General features: G+C 43.7%; 1 protein-coding gene across 1 annotated transcript in view; it reads left to right on the top strand.

Annotated features, from left to right (window-relative positions):
• Positions 1-15,887, top strand: part of LOC115130198 (diacylglycerol kinase beta-like) — a 136,675-nt gene extending 120,788 nt beyond the window's left edge. The window contains exons 22-24 of the mRNA XM_065015939.1: positions 11,162-11,252; positions 14,513-14,714; positions 15,817-15,887. Of these exons, the coding sequence (XP_064872011.1) occupies positions 11,162-11,252; positions 14,513-14,714; positions 15,817-15,887 (364 nt within the window). The remainder of the gene's footprint in view (positions 1-11,161; positions 11,253-14,512; positions 14,715-15,816) is intronic.
• Positions 15,888-17,356: the final 1,469 nt, after the last annotated feature.

Genomic DNA, 17,356 nt, shown 5'->3' with positions numbered 1-17,356 from the left:
TTTCAAAACGTTTAAGACCATGACTAGAGAGAGACTGTCAACGAATACAGCAAAGAGCTGCTGTTTTTATGAGTGAGTTCATGTTTAAGTTGTTACTCAGCACTGTCAACACTTTGTAATCAAAACTTTTATAAGCCATAAAATACGCGTTCTTCCTATTTCCGCTACAACAAGCACTGCAGCTGTAATGAATGAGTAGAAAACGGTATCTATAGGCTGGCTTTGTTGTTATTATTAGCGGCATGGGTCTTTTTTAATATTAAGGAATATTTAACTTTCTCTGTTCATAAGAGTAACAACATAAGGTTGTGCATGAGACAGAAATAATGATGTGCAACACAAGTTTTGCCAACAGCTGGAAGACAGTGTCCCTTTTTGGTCAGTGTCAGTGGAGGAAAGGGAGAGTGGAGGGATGTTGAGGCGGACCGTCAATCTGCTGCTCTCCCCATCCACTGCGTCTGACTATTAGATGCAGGCACCATCAGCACAGTAAAGTAAAAATAAAAAGCAAATTATTGAAATGTATCCTCACTCAGCTGTGCTTCACAAATAATACAACAATGGATCTATTATCAGTGGGATCATATAGCCTACCTAAAATGTTGAATTATAAATGTAATTAATGTCCCAAACAACAATCAATTAACTAGACAAGTCAGTTAAGAACAAATTTGTATTTACAATGACAGCCTACCCAGGCCAAACCCTAACCACGCTGGGCCAATTGAGCACTGCCCTATGGGACTTGGAAACACGGCCAATTGTGATACAGCCTGGATTTGAACCAGGGTGTCTGTAGTGACGCCTCTAGCCTTAAGATATAGTGTCTTAGACCACTGCGCCACCAATTTATTGGAAGAACGATTCAAGCAAAGACAATATACAATAATAATGTATTGGGCCTATAGCTTACTGCAAAAAAACGTCATTTCTACAGTACTGTTTTTAATTGGTTAATGTTGCATAGGCTAAACATTTTTTAAGTCATGTTAAAAACAAATCTGAGCGGTAGAGGTCGGCTTGAATTTTGACTCAAAGTGATCTGGACTCAGACAAGGTCGGTGACCACTGTTTTAGATTTTTCCCTGTTAACACTATCAACGTTTCCCTTTACTGTGGCAATTGTGATCGAATCAATGCAATATTATCCACTTTTTAATGCAACATACCTGAAACGAAGTGAACTAAGCAAGAGATTTTGTTGTAGGCAGAATGTATCGGAGTATAATTCTATTGCATTGACATGCACTACTAAGCCCATACTTTACATAGACCGGTGAGGCATAAACAATCAGAGCTGCAGTAGGCCTATATGCAAATAGATCATTGCCATATATGGATCAATACCATTTACTTTGAACTGGACTGTGTTTACAGCATGAGCAGTTGTGAGTAGATGCACTTGTTTTGAGAACAAAGTGGCAGCTTCCAGGTGTGCACATTTTGTTCATATCCTTTGCTAGTTAGTGAGTTATCAGCCCAGTTATAGATAATTTGCAGTCAGCAATAGGGGAGGGATTGCTTCCTACAAGAATAAAACTGGTTCATTTCTAAACATCTCTAAAAAGCAAGTCAGGTAAAGAGGTATTTTTTTTGTCTTAAAGGGGCAGTGTTGACTTAGCTAAGTAGCCAATAGACAGAGGGTAGCATGATTCTCTGTAATAATGGTATGCAATAATAATGCATTTTATTTTGTAAAGTGGTTTCTTGCATCAAACAACACAACATTTTCAGTCACCTTGTCTGAAGGACAAGTGGATAAACCGGTTAATGTCAAGCCCTGCATGTTTTTTTTTTCCAAAAGTCTCATTTTTATTTTATTTTATTTCACCTTTATTTAACCAGGTAGGCAAGTTGAGAACAAGTTCTCATTTACAATTGCGACCTGGCCAAGATAAAGCAAAGCAGTTCGACAGATACAACAACAGAGTTACACATGGAGTAAAACAAACATACAGTCAATAATACAGTATAAACAAGTCTATATACAATGTGAGCAAATGAGGTGAGAAGGGAGGTAAAGGCAAAAAAAGGCCATGGTGGCAAATGGACTGTAGGCCTACATTGAACACCACACATTGGCTGCTACTGTAGGCCTACATTGAACACCACACATTGGCTGCTACTGTAGGCCTACATTGAACACCACACATTGGCTGCTACTGTAGGCTGAATGATAGAATGTCCATGTAAAAATGTTGTGGGATGCATTTTCTCCATTTGTTTAAATGGTAGGCCACTCTGGTACTGTAGTGCTACATTAGTATGAAATATCCACAATAGCCTACATGGCCACTGTTAACTGTAACTTAAAACAGGTACAGCCTCAGTGTTCACAGTAAACACATGCTGAAAGTTGCACAGAATTTTCACAATGTTCAAGTTTGCTCTCAGCATACCTGAAATTTGCTCAGTGCCAAAAATAATTAGAGGGAACATTGGTCTCAATTCAGTCATGTCTCATTCTGTCTTCAAATTGCAGAAATTGAGGGAAAGAGGAACATAATTTGGGAGGTTGACGAGCTTAATGGGCAGCAAACAGTGATGTCATGTCATGATGTATGTACTAAATACTGCGTGGGGAAAATGTTAAAAAATAAAATACAATTAAATCTCGCAGCTCCCACCCTCTGTCACACACACACACACACGCACACACACACACGCGCGCGCACGCACACACACACACACACACCATCCCAGTGGTCTTTTACGGTGCATCGTAACTCCTTTGATGTTAATCTCTTTCATTTCCAGACTTTGCTTGACTTTATCCCCCCCTGATGCCTGCTCTGCTCACTGATGTTTTCCATTGAGATGCACAGTAAAAAGCACACATAACATAGCCCAAAGCAGTATGGGCTTTGATAGTGCAGTAGGAAGAGTGTTGCCTGTCTGTCTGTCCTCTTTGATTGCAGTCGCCCTTGAGGCCTGTGTGTGTGTGTGTGTGTTTGTGCGCGTGCACATGCATGTGTGCGTGTGAGTCCGTGCGCCAGGGGGTATAGGAAGGGACAACAGAGGCCATATGGGAGGTTGAAATGGAGCAGCATGCATGAATATTTAATAAATAATATTAATCTAACACTGAGACAGTGGTGATTTACTCCCATAGTCTAATGCTGGCTAACACATTGAGACCAAGAGTTTGAGATTAGCAGGACACATCCTAATCTTTATCGAAGTTTAATTCTAATTTTAGAAGTCACATAAAAGCTATATCTGCATCAGGATTTTGCTCTGATTATTGTAACAATTTCAGGCACTGGGTTGACTGAAACATTATAGAGAGAGATAGGGGTTAGCCTGCTGCTGAATGGCTGGTTATTACAATTGTTATTTTGTCACATAAAATAGACACTGTTTTGGCTTTAAAAATGACACCATATTCCTGATTTAGTGCACTACTTTTGACCATAGCCCTATGGGCCCTGCCCACAGAACAAGGTGCCATTTGGGACACAAACACATTCCAAAAGTATTCCAAAAAAGACCAATGCTGTGATGCTGTTGACTCTGTTGACTCTGTCACTGATTGTCTGACTGGTTGGCTGTCTGATTGGCTGGCTGGTTGTCTGACTGGCTGGCTGGCTGGTTGTCTGACTGGCTGGCTGGTTGTCTGACTGACTGGCTGGTTGTCTGACTGGCTGGCTGTCTGACTGGTTGGCTGGTTGTCTGACTGGCTGGCTGGCTGGTTGTCTGACTGTCTGGCTGACTAGCTGGCTGGCTGGTTGTCTGACTGGCTGGCTGGCTGGCTGGTTGTCTGGCTGGTTGTCTGACTGGCTGGCTGTCTGACTGGCTGGCTGGTTGTCTGTGCCATTAGGCTAGCATTCCAGACAGAGACAATAATGTAGCACTCGCCTGGCTAAGGACGTTTACATCAAGGCTGCAACTTCAATTTGACATCAATTTCAGTGTCAAAGTAATACTCTGTGAACAACCCTTTGGTTTTTAATACTTCATATAACGTAATTGTTACCTTATTAAATATTGATTGGTACAGGACAGTTGCTGTCGATCTACAGTTCATCAGAGACTAGGCACTTTGGTCTCAATGAGTGATCTTTGACATGGCTGAATTCAGAGTGAGTGGCATAAGGGGTCCCTCTTCCCTGAGTGTTTTGTTCTCTCTGTCACACACACATTTCCACACACTGCCCCCCTCCCCCTTGTGGGACTTTTTGGGGGGCGAGGAACGTGTGAGATTTGACACTCAGTGGAGCAGCCATCAGCAGACATGATTCCCAGTAGTATCAGTATTACCAGTATTTATTTATTTAACTAGGCAAGTCAGTTAAGAACTAATTCTTATTTACAATGACGGCGTACCCGGGCTACACCCGGACGACGCTGGGCCAGTTGTGCACCGCCCGATGGGACTCCCGATCACGGCCGGTTGTGATACAGCCTGGATTCAAACCAGGGACCGCTGTGCCACTCGGGAACCAGTAACACCAGTAGTACCAGTAGCACCCGTATTACCAGTAACACCAGTAGCACCAGTATTACCAGTAGCACTGGTAGCACCAGTAGTACCAGTATTACCAGTAGCAATGGTAGCACAAGTATTACCAGTAGTACCAGTAGTACCAGCTTCGTCCGGGTTTGGCCGGGGTAGGCCGTCATTGTAAATAGGAATTTGTTCTTACCTGACTTGCCTAGTTAAATAAAGGTTACATATGTTCACTCTTTCAATTCAGCCACCACAGAAAGAGGAGGGGGGAGAGGGGCTTTGACAGGAGACGTGAGAGACACCCACCCATGTGTGAGAATGGAACTCTCCTTGCCAGAATGGGCTAATGGGGCTCCTCCTTCTCTAGGGGATGGGATCTCCTTTGATCATCCCTCATTTGTAAAACCGTACTTCCCCCATCTCCTCTCTTGGCATCTCCAATCATTGGACTGGTAGTGAAGTAGAGTTTTCTTACCAATGGAAATGTTATATACTGTATAGTTCAAATGTAGTAGACTAGATGGTTAGTGGACCATTCCAAGGGCATTCAACATCTGAGCGGAGAGCATTGACCCAGATCTGGATCGGTGCTGCAGTTCAAGCTGCTGTCAATATGAATTATTCTCAAGCTAATCGGGGCTTTGCTTCGTTATTTTCACATTGATTAATCAAGTTCAATCAATGTGATCTGCCTGGCTATGTGAGATTAGCAGAAAGGGAGACTGTCTGCCTCTCATGGTAGTGCTCCTGCTCTCTGTGCATGTAGTAAGTGTGTGCTTACAGTAAGTGTGTGCGTCTACAGTAAGTGTGTGTGTCTACAGTAAGTGTGTGCGTCTACAGTAAGTGTGTGCGTCTACAGTAAGTGTGTGCGTCGACAGTAAGTGTGTGTGTCTACTGTATGTGAGTGCGTCTAACTGTGTGTTAGTGGTTGTTTGATCCGTTTGAACCTGTCATGTCCTGCTGTTGTGTTCCTGTGGTGCAAAAGATAAATATACCCACAGTCCTCTCTGTTGGCTGGTGCTGACTCCCTGCCAGACAGCAGCTCTCATCTCTGACAAGCCAGCTCAAATCATATGGCGTAATTATTTTTAGGACTCTGAGATCATACACTGTCTTTATAGCTAATGTTTCTGTGTTGGATCTCTTAGTGTGTGTGTGTGTGCATCTGCATCCCTTTATACAGTATGTGTGTCAGATCACTGTGTGTTGCCTAGTCTCAGATCAGTGTAAAGGACTGTCCTCTCCTCTTCACCCGCAGACCTTCTCCTCTCATCCCACAGACCTCCTCTCCCCCGCAGACCTTCTCCTCTCATCCCACAGACCTCCTCTCCCCCACAGACCTTCTCCTCTCATCCCACAGACCTCCTCTCCCCCGCAGACCTTCTCCTCTCATCCCACAGACCTCCTCTCCCCCACAGACCTTCTCCTCTCATCCCACAGATCTCCTCTCCCCCACAGACCTTGTCCTCTCTTCTCCCCCTACATCCAATCACATTTTATTGGTCGCATACACATATTTAGCAGATGTTATTGCGGGTGTAGAGAAATAGTTGTGTTCTTAGCTCCAACAGTGCAGTAGTATCTAACAATTCACCCCCACAGACCGTCTCCTCTCCTCTCCCCCTACAGACCCTCTGTCTGCTGTTGAAAACTACCTTGTCTGTCATTGGCTGAACCTGTTAGTGTAGTCTACGGCAAGGAGCCAGGGTCAGAGGTTATAAAACCATGGGTGCATGGCATCACCCCTTGGGCAGGGATTTACCCTAACAAGGAATGTGTCAACACAACATTTAAATTGTTATTAATGGCTTCCCTGAATAACCTAACCTCCCAACCAATCAGGACAGTGTAAGACAATGATCTGAAACTGAGATTTTTATTTATTTAACCTTCATTTATCAGCACCTCCCTCTCCCGTCCCCCATCCCCTCCTATCTCTAGGTGTTGCAGCACAAGCCACGGTGCAGCCATACACACACAGTCTCCTCCTATCTGTTTGTCAGGCCCTGTATCTCAGTCAGGATTGCGCGTGTAAAAGCTGATGTTGCTGCCCATGCAAGAGGTGAGCTTTGACTGATCTGTACCGGAGATACAGGGAGGGGAGGGAGGAGGGGGCAGGGGGAGGTCAGCAGCTCACTACTCTCACAGGGGATTAGGAGAGATTGTTATCACTCTGAAGGGGTGGGCCAGATGCGAGGGTAATGGGAAGGGAGGAGGGAGGGTCGGGGGACACAGCCCTGTTAGGGGCATGAAGGGTAGAGACGGGGGAGGGCGTGGGCAGATGGATGAGTGCGTGCCCCCAGGCCTTTTCTGAATTTGAAGCCACTCTTTTAACCACATAAAACCTGTATTCTACATCTATGTTTTTTTCTCCTCTCCGTTTCCCATGCGGCTACATTCTCCTCCCTCTGTTAATGAAATATGAATCCATCCATCAACGTTGGTTGGTAATGTGTTTGGCTGGGCTACAATCAGGAAGACTGATCAGTATTTGCTTCCTGAGGGTACAGTTAGCACAGTTTGAACCGGTGAACTCATAGCCCTGAATTCACCAGCCCCAGGCTTTACAGACAGACAAGCACAGCCTTGCATATTGAACTTTTTATTTGACCTTTATTTAACTAGGCAAGTCAGTTAAGAACAAATTCTTATTTACAATGACAGCCTAGGAACAGTGGGTTAACTGCCTGTTCAAGGGCAGAACGACAGATTTGTACCTTGTCAGCTCGGGGTTTGAACGTGCAACTTTCCGGTTACTAGTCCAACACTCTTAACTACTAGGCTACCCTGCCGCCCCAACTCTCAAGCATATAAATGAAAAACCTTTTCTTATCAGGCTGCACGCAAAAAAAGGCCCCTATCCACTACCACATAATGTTCTGGAACAATATATCTTAGAACTTGGTGAGAGCTTGGTTGTCCTATGCTTATTTTGTATACAACCATCCCACAATGTTCTGGGAATGGTGCATGATACCCAGCTAGCACAGAACGTTCTGAGAACCATGTGATTCGTAGGTGGTAATTACAGTACTTCAGCATAACATTTTCTACATGTTTTCTCATGGTTCTATTTAATGTAATGCTCTCAGAACGTTCAGAGAACGTTAAAAAACAACATACTTCTGTGGGAATTTCAGTACTGCTACATAACGTTTTCTGAAGGTTTCTTCGTGGTTCTATTTAAAGTCATGTTCTCAGCACATTAAGAACATTTTCTAAAAAAAACAAGAAAACATTAGTAACATTCGAAGAACATTCTAAGAATGCTATATAAAAACATAAATTCCGTTCTCAGCGTCAACAAAACTCTCTCTAGCCTCTAACTTGTTAAGTCTGTTCAGGTGTGTTGGCCACACACACTAAATGCTTGTTTCCTTTGAAAGGGGGTCTGTTTGAATAGATTAAAATGAACAGCTTTGTATCAGTTAAGAAAACATGTCATGTTAGCTCCATCCTGGTGGCACAGTGGACTAATTCCATGGACAGGGAAAATATCATAGGTTCAATTCTCACTGATGCTGTGCCACAATAAAAATGTTTGCATGATTAATACCTAAGGAAATGAATAATAAAACCTCTCAGGAAAACTTTCAGGGAACCATAGTAAAACATTCTCAAAACCTCCCTGCAACTTAAATGTTTTGTTGTTGTTGATTTTACCAGTCAGGAATCGTATAGCTTTGTGCCCAGAACCAATGGGAAACCAAAAACATAAGCACCCACATGTTCCAAGGAACTGAATGTCCTAGCTGGGTAGTGCCAGTAGGCTGTGAGCCTAGGCCAATGGTGCTTTATTCTGTAGATTTCTGAAGATTTTTCTCCGCTCTTAGCCAGGCTCAGTGGGATACAAGCAGGGATTGTGGTAGTGGTACAGTAGCTTTGTCTCCCTGTCACACTCCTCTGTCCACAGGAGAGAAAAAAACCTTTGAGTTAATCCTATTTTTACAGGGCTTCTCAAGTGGAAACTAGCTAATGAGGTTAGGCAGTTCGGCTCATTGAGAATTGAAACCATGCCTAATTGTGTTCTTAAATATGCTCATAATCCTTTAATTTGACAGAGCAAAGGTTTCTAGCGAACAGTGAGGTGAGTGTGAGGAAGACGGAACATTGAACAAGGTCTTAAAGTAACAGTGGAGTATTATAGGGCAGCCAGGGACAGTGCGCAGGTATCAACTCAAATCAATGATATTTACAGTTGACGACTGGTGGGATATATAGGCCTACTGAAAGTACCTAGCAGATCTCTCACTTCAAATATTGACACATCATATTGTTTGTTTCTTTATTCCTATTCTACTGAAATATGTGTATCCATAGATGTCTTCTGTCTAGAGAGCCCTGCTCTGCTCCTGCCTTACATGAAGGGTTGCTATGCCCACATGGCAACAGAGCTTGTTTTGCCAATAACCATGTTGTCAGCATTAGCAAGGCAACCCCATGTTTTCTGGAACACACTGTAAAAATGGCCAGGATTTTTGGTTAGCCACCAGCAGCATAGAAGGACACACAAATTACTGTTTGTTTTGACCAGACTGACCTGTGAGAGAATTGTGTCTTTTACTGTCGTTGGTGAGTAAAACACGTTTCCAGAGGAGCGGTGATCTTTCATTGGCCTGGGCTTGTACAGGAAGAGGTGCACATATTGTGTAAGACCATGCAGTTAATGGTTGAAGGCTGATTCTGGCAGTCTGAGATTTACAGACTTGTCTGTCTGGCTGATCAGTATCAAGACTGTCTGTCTGTCTGTCTGTCTGTCTGTCTGTCTGTCTGAGTCCAGGGCGGTGATCAAACAGTACAGGCAAATCACAAGAGAGGTAGTGTTGACAGCCAGGAGCCTGGGTCCTTTGTCTTCTTTTACATGTATCTTTGTTGTGTGCAGAAATACATCACTGTAGAGAAGCATTGGACTGTGTGCAGAAATACATCACTGTAGAGAAGCATTGGACTGTGGGCAGAAATACATCACTGTAGAGAAGCATTGGACTGCGGGCAGAAATACATCACTGTAGAGAAGCATTGGACTGTGTGCAGAAATACATCACTGTAGAGAAGCATTGGACTGTGTGCAGAAATACATCACTGTAAAGAAGCATTGGACTGTGGGCAGAAATACATCACTGTAGAGAAGCATTGGACTGTGGGCAGAAATACATCACTGTAGAGAAGCATTGGACTGTGGGCAGAAATACATCACTGTAGAGAAGCATTGGACTGTGGGCAGAAATACATCACTGTAGAGAAGCATTGGACTGTGGGCAGAAATACATCACTGTAGAGAAGCATTGGACTGTGGGCAGAAATACATCACTGTAGAGAAGCATTGGACTGCGGGCAGGCCTTTTATTTCTTTAGCTACAGTTTGTTTTGCCCAGAACAGGTTTTTCTGAAGGTTAGTGTGTTTGGGATGTGCATATCCCCCTTGTATGTGTCTTTGTTACTAGTGTAATTCACAGAAAAAGTGATACATCTACGTTTTAAAAATGCCAAGCAGTTCACCTCTGACAAACCAAACTCCAGGGCAGAACTGAACATGAACTTCAACTTTGTTCGGCTCAAGGTTGTTGGCATGTTTTTGAATCAGGGGGGGAAACATTAAACATGATCTTATGGTAGCCTCGGGCGCTGGTCCACACCCAAAGTCATTGTTGTCATGCCAGCCTTGGCATAGGGGTACTGAAGCAAAAATGTGTTTATTGTCGCAATGTCAAAGCAGCACTAAAGTGACTGGGCATGTTGTTGTCCGTTGTGCTTCATTGCTCTGAAAATGAAATACTGTCCCCTAGTTGAGTTTAGGCTTTGGGCTGCGTTAGCAGCACTTCGTTGATCCTCACATTTTTATTTTACTAGGCAAGTCAATTAAGAACAAATTCTTATTTACAATGACAGCCTAGCAACAGTGGGTTAACTACCTTGTTCAGGGTCAGAACAATAGATTTTTACCTTGTCAGCTCAGGGATTTGATCTTGTAAGCTTCCAGTTATTAGTCCAACACTCTAACCACTAGGCTACCTGCCACCATTAGGCTACCTGCCACCACTAGGCTACCTGCCACCACTAGGCTACCTGCCACCACTAGACTACCTGCCACCACTAGACTACCTGCCACCACTAGACTACCTGCCACCACTAGGCTACCTGCCACCACTAGACTACCTGCCACCACTAGGCTACCTGCCACCACTAGGCTACCTGCCACCACTAGGCTACCTGCCACTACTAGGCTACCTGCCACCACTAGACTACCTGCCACCACTAGGCTACCTGCCACCACTAGGCTACCTGCCACTACTAGGCTACCTGCCACCACTAGGCTACCTGCCACCACTAGGCTACCTGACACCACTAGGCTACCTGCCACCACTAAGCTACCTGCCACCACTAGACTACCTGCCACCACTAGGCTACCTGCCACCACTAGGCTACCTGCCACCACTAGGCTACCTGCTGCCACATGACAGCAAATGTGACAGATACCTGTCAAAAGTTGTTGTTTTCAATTTCCCACCAGGTATGACTCATAGAGTCTAGGACAACTACAATATGTGCCTACATTTCACATCCCACGTGCCATTGGCTTGACAGATCCTGCCATCACTGAATAATAGAAATACATTACACCTCCACCTCACCAGGGGTCCTCCACTGCAGGAGGACCCCTGGTGACACTTTCTCTCCTCATCTTCCTGCTCCTTCCTGTTTGGTTTACAGAATGAAGAACAAGTTGTGGTACTTTGAGTTTGGCACCACTGAGACCATCTCTGCCACGTGCAAGAAACTCAATGAGTGTATCGAAGTCGAGGTGAGTCAACGCTATACTCTTTGGCTGGAGATTACATTTACATTTCACATTTGAGTCATTTAGCAGACACTCTTATCCAGAGGGACTTACAGTTAGTTTATTAATTTTAAGATGATTTGACAAACCCAAAATGCCATCTCTCCTCTCTGTCTCTCTCTATCCCCATCAAAAGGTATTTAAAACATTGGCTGGAGATGAGTTGACACACCAACATCTCATGATTCCCATTTTGTATCAACACGTCTTATAGACATGAAACTTGAGATGAGAAAGTTTAATCAGTTCATCGCTGTTGCAGAATTATTTGACAGGCTTTTACCTGCAAACTTTTAAAAAATCTCTTGAAAGACATCAAAGATATTAAACCAAAGTATTTAACTCCCATGGGGCAGCTAGCTATTCTTATCTCTCAGCGAATGCTTCATCAAGCCAGCCTGTCAGGTAACTGTCTCTGTACTGCTGAGAGAGGACACGTCGCATGCACACACACATACACACACACACACATATATACACACACACAACAGGAATAGACAAACACACCAATTTAGTCAGTGTTTGATATAAAGTAGCAGTGATAATGTGTGTGTAAAATGCACCATATTCTCTACATAGTGCACTGCTTTTGACGAGAGCCCTATGGGAAGTAATGCACTATATAGGAAACCGAGTGCATTTGGGACACCTGCATAGTCTGGGTAATATACAGCATTATGTCACATTTTTCAGACCTTAGAAAGTGATTCACAGACACAAATGAACCTAGTCTATTAACCTAGCTTGGGATTAACGCGATAATGTTTTTAATCATTACTATTAAACCAAACTGCAAACCTCATATTACCCGGCAGCTCCCTTGGCTGGCTAGTAGTCGTCAGGTTTTTGGAAAATCTTAGCAAGGTGTTACTTCAAGTCCCCACACATGTTATTCTCAGTGTGTAACACACACACACACACACACACACACACACACACACACACACACACACACACACACACACACACACACACACACACACACACACACACACGCACAAGGTGTGCCGAGCAGTCAAATCTCCGGTGTTCTGCCTTGGAGCAGAGGGCAGAGTGATGGGTGATGAAATGTGGCGTAACAGGATCCACCTCTAAAGTTATATCGCCCTGCAAGATGTAATTAAACTGGGCTATTAAAAGCTCCACAGAGTAAACTTCCAGACAGAGAGAGAAAGGTGTGTGTGTGTGTGTGAGGTGTGTGTGTGTGTGTGTGTGTGTGTGTGTGTGTGTGTGTGTGTGTGTGTGTGTGTGTGTGTGTGTGTGTGTGTGTGTGTGTGTGTGTGTGGGTGTGTGTGTGTGGGTGTGTGTGTGTGTTCCTGAAACTGTTTTTCATGGGCACTAAAACCTCTGATGTCATAAATATGTCTTCGCTCTGACAGCACTGGTCGGCTGTACATGATGTGGTACATTCCAACATCATTTGCTTTCAACGAGGTGGTCGCTTCACATTTTGTGAATATGTTTTCTTTTTCTGTTTCTACGTGGCTTATTTGAACACATTTGTCGAATTAGGACTGTATTTAAACATATGGAAAAGTGCACACATGGACCGAAAGTGTTAAAGTAAGTTATTTTAGTGCAAAATCTAAACTGAGACAAAAAAACATCCACTTGATGGTACAAAATACTTATATTTTGTAGTTAATCACTAGCTGGGACATGAGAACATATTTCCCTGTGAATTTCTCCACACTCAAGGCAACATTATGTAATGTATTGATGAAAACATGTACTTTGATGCTACTGTAAATATTATTCAATGCTACTGTAATGTCTACGGGTGCCTCTCCCAATAATATCCCCAAATGGACACAGTTATAAGCAGTTTTTCCATATTCTTGTAATGCTATTTTCAGGTTGTATCAGATAGCCTTATACACTGAGAGTACAAAACATTAAGAACACCTGCTCTTTCCTCAACACAGACTGACCAGGTGAATTCAGGTGAAAGCCATGATCCATTATTGATGTCACTTGTTAAATCCACTTCAATCAGTGTAGATGAAGGGGAGGAGACAGGATAGAGAAGGATTTTTAAGCCATGAGACAAATGAGACATGAATTGTGTATATATGCCATTCAGAGGATGAATAGGCAAGACAATATATGTAAGTGCCGTTGAACCGGGTCTGGTGGTGCCAGGCGGACCAGTTTGTGTCACGCTCAACAGTTTCCAGTGTGTATCAAGAATGGTCCACCATCCAAAGAACATTTGGCCAACTTGACACAACTGTGGGAAGCATTGGAGTGAACATGGCCAGAATCCCTGTGGAATGCTTTCCATGCCCCGACGAATTGAGGCTGTACTGAGGGCAAAAGGGGGGGTGTAACTCAATATTAGGAAGGTGTTCCTAATGTTTGGTATAGTCAGTGTATGTGGTTCACATACAACATACTGGCATAAGACACCATCGTTAGATGTCTGTTGTCTGAGCCCAACAATGTTTGGACCATGATTTGTGCTGCTACCATGTTGTGTTGCTACCATGCTGTGTTGTCATGTGTTGTTTCCTTGCTATGTTGTTGTCTTAGGTCTCTCTTTATGTAGTGTTGGGTTGTCTCTCTTGTTGTGGTGTGTGTTTTGTCCTATTTTTATATAGTATTTATTTGTATTCTTTATTTATCCCAGGCCCCCGTCCCCACAGGAGGCCTTTTGCCTTTTGGGAGGCCGTCATTGTAAATAAGAAGTTGTTCTAAACTGACTTGCCTCGTTAAATAAAGGTTGAATACATACAAATACATTTAAAATAGCATAGGTTAAATGAAAACACAAGGTCGTAATCTTTATAGTTTTTTTCCTTGTAAGTAAGTGCAAAATAGACAATGATCACTAAGTACCAGTTCTCTGTCCCAGTTCTCTGTCCCAGTTCTCTATCCCAGTTCTCTGTCCCAGTTCTCTGTCTCAGTTCTCAGTCTCAGTTCTGTCCCAGTTCTCTGTCCCAGTTCTCTGTCTCAGTTCTCTGCCTCAGTTCTCTGTCTCAGTTCTCAGTCTCAGTTCTCAGTCTCAGTTCTCTGTCTCAGTTCTCTGTCTCAGTTCTCTGTCTCAGTTCTCTGTCTCAGTTCTCTGTCTCAGTTCTGTCTCAGCCATTGTCTCAAGTCTTCGTACGTAGTCTCTCTCTCGCTCTCTACTCTCTCTCTCTCTATCCCCCTCTCTCTCTCCCTGTCTCGCTTTCTACCTCTCGTTCTCTACCTCTCTCTTTATCTCTGTCTCTCCGTCCCCCAAGTGTGACGGTATCATCCTGGACCTCAGCAGCACGTCATTGGAAGGCATCGCCGTCCTCAACATACCCAGCATGCACGGCGGCTCCAACCTGTGGGGAGAGACCAAGAAAAGGCGGAACTACAACCGCATGAGCAGGAAGGTTCCGGATAGGATGCCCACCAGTACCATCATCGATATAAAGGAGCTCAAGTTCTGTGTTCAGGGTGAGTCCCCCCCCCCCCCCACACACACATACACAACACCAGTATGATGTACCCTCTTCACAGTATTGTGAACTTTTAACATTATCCTTTTCAACACAGTTCCATTAACTATGGTGGATGCGTTACCAGGCCAGTTCAGTACAGCTTGGTTTGGCTCCGCTTGGATTGGTTTGGCTCAGTAGTGGGAAAGCCCTAAGGTGTGAAGTGGGACCCGTTCTGGCCTCGCCAATATGTCACCACTATATAACTTTAATAATTATTTCCATCCCTGATTTCAGACATTAGGATTTGGTGTAATGTTTTTCTATGGGTGTCAAAGGATCCATTGTGTCTGATTGGTCTGCCATTTCTTGACCATACAGAGTAAGTTCCTGTGTTCTATGCCAAACATTATGTCATTTGCACACTTAAGGAAGTCTTGTGTACCCTTCCCTCTGCTCCCTAGCCCAGACTTGTCATATGGAACAAGTTAGCCTACATTTTCTGTTGAAGCTTGGCTGTGAGAGACTTACTAAACAGTCCTAGTGCCATATCACTTACTAAACAGTCCTAGTGCCATATCACTTACTAAACAGTCCTAGTGCTATATCACTTACTAAACAGTCCTAGTGCCATATCACTTACTGAACAGTCCTAGTGCCATATCACTTACTAAACAGTCCTAGTGCCATATCACTTACTAAACAGTCCTAGTGCTATATCACTTACTAAACAGTCCTTGTGCCACATCACTTACTGAACAGTCCTAGTGCCATATCACTTACTGAACAGTCCTAGTGCCATATCACTTACTGAACAGTCCTAGTGCCATATCACTTACTGAACAGTCCTAGTGCCATATCACTTACTGAACAGTCCTAGTGCCATATCACTTACTGAACAGTCCTAGTGCCATATCACTTACTGAACAGTCCTAGTGCCATATCACTTACTTAACAGTCCTAGTGCCATATCACTTACTAAACAGTCCTAGTGCTATATCACTTACTAAACAGTCCTAGTGCCATATCACTTACTAAACAGTCCTTGAGCCATATCGCTTACTAAACAGTCCTAGGGCCATATTGTAAGTGTTTCATACTGCAACAATGTCCCCCACCAGCCAGCGGCAAGAAGAATGTCAGCTCTCTGTGGTGTCGCACGGGTGACGCTGTAACCCTCAATGAGTTATGAGCATCCTCTCTCTCCCAGAGGACATTGGGGACGAGTTACACACACACACACACTGGGGACGAGCTGCACTTGCAGGACTGGTGCCCGCTGGCCTAGGTCGGTGACGAGCAGCTGTTTTTGGTTGCTATGAATTAACCTCCAAAACTGAACATTGAGCACTAAAACAGACTCAGATGCTGGGCTGCTGAATGCTGCCCCCCCCCTCCGCTCCCTTCCAAGTGCCTGCAGCATCTGTGGTCTCTTTATTACTGTTCCAAAACCTGCTCTGTGTGTAACAGACATAACTAGGCCCTACAGTGAACATGATGATGATAATAATGGTGGTGAGGGTGAGGATGATGATGAAGAAGAAAAGGTAGATTCCTGGTTGTCACTAGTTACCAGAGCAACAAAGTCAATATTGTCTATCGGAAAAATGCACAATTTAAAAGAAAACTGTTGGTCTTAATTTAGGGTTAGGCATAAGGTTAGCAGTGTGGTTGGTTAAGGTTATAAAATCTGATTTTATGTAGAGAAATTGTAGAAATAGGTGGGGTTTAGCCATAATTATGACTTTGTGGCTGTGGTAACTAGCAACAACCCAGATTCCGTGTCGTCTCTTCGTTGCATTCTTCCTGTCTGTGACACTGTAGCTCTTCCTCATCTGTCTCCCTCTCTTTCATCCATCCTCTCTCTTTATTCCTTAACCACCCTGCCTCTGTGCTTCTCATTTGACTGAACTAGTTGGAATCCTGTTTCCATGGAGACCCTCTGGCTCCACTGAACAAGCAAGAAAAAAAGAAAGAGAGGCTGGTGCCAGCTGTGTGACTCATCATATTTGTATTTATTTAACCTTTTTTTAACTAGGCAAGTCAGTTAAGAACAATTCTTATTTACAATGACGGCCTAGGAACTGTAGGTTAACTGCCTTGTTCAGAGGCAGAACAGATTTTTATCTTCAACTGCCCTCCAGGCAGCCTTCGCTGTTCTCTGCCCTTTCAGCACTACCGTATTGTAACATACTGTATAGTACTGTACACTCTGACGTTGTCACCCTCCCACCCAGCCCCTCACCAGACCGCTTCACCAACCATCAACACTGTCTGTCCTGTCTGAGGCCAACGCCCAGCCCCTGTCCTGGCACAGCAACTTGTTCTAACATCTTCTAGCCTAAAGGTTCTCCAACAAGAGGACATTCTGTCCATATGCTGCCTGTAGTACTTATAGCCTGAGAAAACAGAGGAGAGGAGACATTTATCCACTAACACACACACACATATACATCAGTGGAGGCTCCTCAGAAGAGGAAGGGGAGGACCATCCTCCTCAGTTAATTTAATAAAAGTCCAAATAGTGAAACGTTTAAAAAGTTCTCCTTTTTAGATAAAACTGTACTAAATATAGTCACGTCACCAAATAATTGTTTAGAACACACTGTTTTTGTTATGCAGGTGAGTGAGGACCCAAAAGCGGTTTAACAGAAACAGAGT

The sequence above is a fragment of the Oncorhynchus nerka genome, linkage group LG1, assembly GCF_034236695.1.
Source record: "Oncorhynchus nerka isolate Pitt River linkage group LG1, Oner_Uvic_2.0, whole genome shotgun sequence".
NCBI classification, from domain to species: Eukaryota; Metazoa; Chordata; class Actinopteri; order Salmoniformes; family Salmonidae; genus Oncorhynchus; species Oncorhynchus nerka.
This window is presented reverse-complemented; position numbering and strand designations above follow the sequence as displayed.